The sequence below is a fragment of the Bidens hawaiensis genome, unplaced genomic scaffold (genome assembly GCF_021521415.1).
Source record: "Bidens hawaiensis isolate Kalapana, Puna unplaced genomic scaffold, B.hawaiensis_p1.1 tig00074494_1, whole genome shotgun sequence".
Lineage (NCBI taxonomy): Eukaryota > Viridiplantae > Streptophyta > Magnoliopsida > Asterales > Asteraceae > Bidens > Bidens hawaiensis.
In genome coordinates this window covers 15,728-19,206 of record NW_027502909.1, presented here as the reverse complement: position 1 = coordinate 19,206, position 3,479 = coordinate 15,728, and the positions used below count along the sequence as shown (strand labels likewise).

Genomic DNA, 3,479 nt, shown 5'->3' with positions numbered 1-3,479 from the left:
TCGAAAAAAATTCCACAAACCAAACGCCCTCTCAAATTCAAAATCCTTTCATAGATTTCAGTTCCTTTGATAAATTCCTATTCCCTCCAAAACATTTCTTGAACAAAATACACCCTAAGTTTTTTATGAAGGTTGAATCATGATTACTTCGAATATGTAATCAATTTTACGTAAATTTCATTTGATTATACTTTTCACGTGATTAAATTTTTGAACTTATGGTGTAAATGTGTTTTTAAAATTTCATGGAATCATTTGATATGAAGAAAGCAATGACATGATATGAATTTTGTGCATACAGCCTTCCTTTGTAGATAGATGGTGGGCCCCTCATCTTCTGTTGCAGAACCTGTTTTAATGGATGATGAGGAAGGGCCTTTATTATTAACGGCAGAGTGTCGGATTTGTCAGGAGGAAGATTCCATTGCTGATTTGGAGACACCATGTGCTTGCAATGGCAGTCTTAAGGTGTTATTAGGGGTCGGTTATGTTAGTTGTTTCGGTTACGGTTTGGTTATTTCTGTTAATAAGTTGGTTGGTTATGCAGTATGCTCACAGGAAGTGTGTTCAACATTGGTGCAACGAAAAGGGTGACATAATGTGTGAGATATGCCATCAGGTATAATATATGATCAAATGACAAAGTTTATGTGTTGAGCGTGCAGGGGCATTATTGTCTTTTTTCCGTTATACAGTTTGTTAGAGCTTGTTAGTTGTCCTTTGTATAGGTCATGATGGATGTTTTTTTTGTATATCTTCAAAGAAGATATACGAATAGATACACCATGACATGACCTATAAACAAACCACTAACAAATTATACAAATGGAAAAGGCGTAACGCCCCTGCACACTCGACACATAAAATCTGACTAATATTTTTAATCCATCACTGTTTCGATATTTTAAATGGTAACACTACCATTTGAGGGTTACTTGAACAAGAAATAACTCAAAAAAATTCTACTTTATGCATCTATTTGCTCCATTTTATTATTTATGGATTTTTGGTGATATGTTAGTTATTACATGCAGCCTTACCAACCGCGCTATGTTGCTCCTTCTCCCCGACCATGCTTGGAAGAAACCACCATAGACATTGGGTATCTTTTCGTTAACATCTTAAATTGTTTAAATTGAAAATTTATATTACTATTTGTAATAATATTGTTTTTGTAACCGTAATGAGTAAGGAGCATATTCACATAGAAAGCGGGTAAAGGAGTGTTAGCTGGTCAATAGGGCCTGGCCCGTTCCCCATCATAACTGAAAAATGGCATGTTTCAACCAAAATCATTTTTATATCTTTACTACTAAACGAGCCTAACCGCTCATGAACTAGCCAAGCTTTAAGGAGTTTGGGCCTAAACATAAACTCGCTTAATAAAGGAACTCGTGCTTGAACTCAAGCTTCACTTATGAAACTCGAGCTGGCCTGCAAGCCTATTACTTATAGAATATATCTTTAATATATTAAACATATATAGATATAATAATTGCTATTATATATAAAATTATTATTTAAAAAAAAACTAAGTTAGACGAGCCAAGATCGAGTAGGCCTACAAACAATCGACCACAATCAGTTAAACGGACGAGTCGTTAAGAAAATGAATGTGTCCGTTCGTTAATAGTATAAATGAACAGTATAGGAAGGTCAAAAAACAAACATAACTGAACATAGATGATATAAAAACTAATGAACTTAAACAATGTGAACTAACAAACATATATGAACGGACCTAAACGAATTTAAATGAACGAACATTCACGAACATAATTGAACTAGCGAGACGTGTTTTCTTTTCCGTTCAGTTAACCTTGTTTACTTAGTTTTTATTTACATTGTTTGAATATATGTCTGTTTTCTTTAGGGGAGGATGGCAAATGTCAGCAGCTGACCGTCAATATTTGGAAGCCGAGTACGGTGCTTATAATGCAACAAACGCCAGTGGAGCCGCCTTTTTCCGTTCAGCTGTTTTGATTGTACGCCCTCAAAATCGCATATTCCTGTAATTATAAATAAATCAGTCTTTATGTAATTAAATGTTGTCTTTATATAACTGGTTTTAGTGTATTGGCAGTTGATGGCTCTTCTGTTGTTACGACACGCATCATATGTACCCGATACTGGAGGAGACGGAGATGAGGATGCGTCTAAGTTCTTAACTGTAAGTGGGACACATGATTATGTAACTAGTCAACTAGACTCATGGTTTAGCAAGAATGTTTGACTCAGTCAAAAATCTAAAATACTGTTTGGATTTCTTGTTAAGCTGGACAACCTAGGGTTGAATTGAAATCTTACTAGCAAGAGAAAGGGAATGCTGCAATTTTAGGAAACATAGTATTAACACTTAACCTTGAGAATTACCAATTTAGTAATTAAAAGCGTGTTGAGCAAAAATGGAAAAGTTACCTTTTGACTTTTTATCTAGTTTAACTATTTTTTTTCACAATGCCAATTTAGATTATATCATAAAATCGAGCATTTTATTCTCTTTAGTTTGAGTATAGTACTGCTATATAATTTCAAAAAAAAACTTCGATGTAGTATGTGTAGCTATGTGTATAATTTGTATAATATGCATAATTATATACGTAAGTACTCATGATCATCTTTTTATGTTAATAACAGGGACTTTGTACGTTTCATACGTTAAGAAGGCATTTTTATTTATTTTTATTTTGACAGCTTTTCTTGCTTTGGATAGCTGGATTTCTTTTTCCCTGTTACATAATGGTTTGGGCCGTCAGCATTTTGCAGCGTCGGAGGCAGAGACAGGTCCGTCTACCCTAGAAAATTTCTTATGTTGAGACCAAAATCGATCTTATTTAATTACCCTTTGTAAAAGATTGGATAAAGATTCATTTATTTATCATTATGTTTTGTCCATAGTGTATAAACTTTGATAAAAACCCGAGTGTGCAGGAGGCGTTGGCGGCAGCACAAATTGCATTTGTGTTGCAAGCAGGAGAAAGAAGAGGGCTACACTTGACGGTGGCTTCTTTGGGGATGGCGCAAGCAACTGCACCAGCAGCTATGGCTCCACAAGATGAAAATGTTTGAATATAGTGGCGGAGGAAAAACTTTTTTTTCTTTTTTTGGTGACTTTTGTTGTGGTGTGTTTTGTTCTGATTGTTGATGGCATCAGATTTAATGTAAATTAATCCGATGTGGTAATGTGTATATAAAGCCATTTGACAACTGAGCATTCTTCAACTTCAATAAACCAGCTGTGTTTGCAAACATGTTTCACTAAAATGTGTCATTTGTAAGTGTCTCAATAGTCAGACATGAACACATTTGATATTGACAGTGAGATGTAGTTAGATATTAGACCTGACATAGGTTTTAAAAATTTTGCAGTGTATGGAATATGTTATACATGACCCAATCATCCGAAACATACATAATCGTTTACCAAATTCATACCTACAGACATTGTTGTAGCAATCGCTTGTCAGCCGGTAGGTAGA

General features: G+C 34.7%; 1 protein-coding gene across 1 annotated transcript; it reads left to right on the top strand.

The window, feature by feature from the left end:
• The first annotated feature begins 318 nt into the window (after positions 1-318).
• LOC143606357 (uncharacterized) lies at positions 319-3,069 on the top strand. The gene is made up of 7 exons (XM_077082151.1): positions 319-468; positions 548-619; positions 1,035-1,102; positions 1,874-1,985; positions 2,084-2,170; positions 2,695-2,784; positions 2,932-3,069. Exons 1-7 carry the CDS (start codon positions 319-321, stop codon positions 3,067-3,069), a joined length of 717 nt encoding a protein of 238 aa, XP_076938266.1.
• Positions 3,070-3,479: the final 410 nt, after the last annotated feature.

Bases quoted from the DNA above. Each gene is read 5' to 3' on its own strand.
- LOC143606357 (XM_077082151.1), top strand. From the start codon at position 319: ATGGTGGGCCCCTCATCTTCTGTTGCAGAACCTGTTTTAATGGATGAT. The intron at 469-547 runs GTGTTATTAGGG...TTGGTTATGCAG, and splicing joins CTTGCAATGGCAGTCTTAAG to TATGCTCACAGGAAGTGTGT. The intron at 2,171-2,694 runs GTAAGTGGGACA...TTATTTTGACAG, and splicing joins ATGCGTCTAAGTTCTTAACT to CTTTTCTTGCTTTGGATAGC.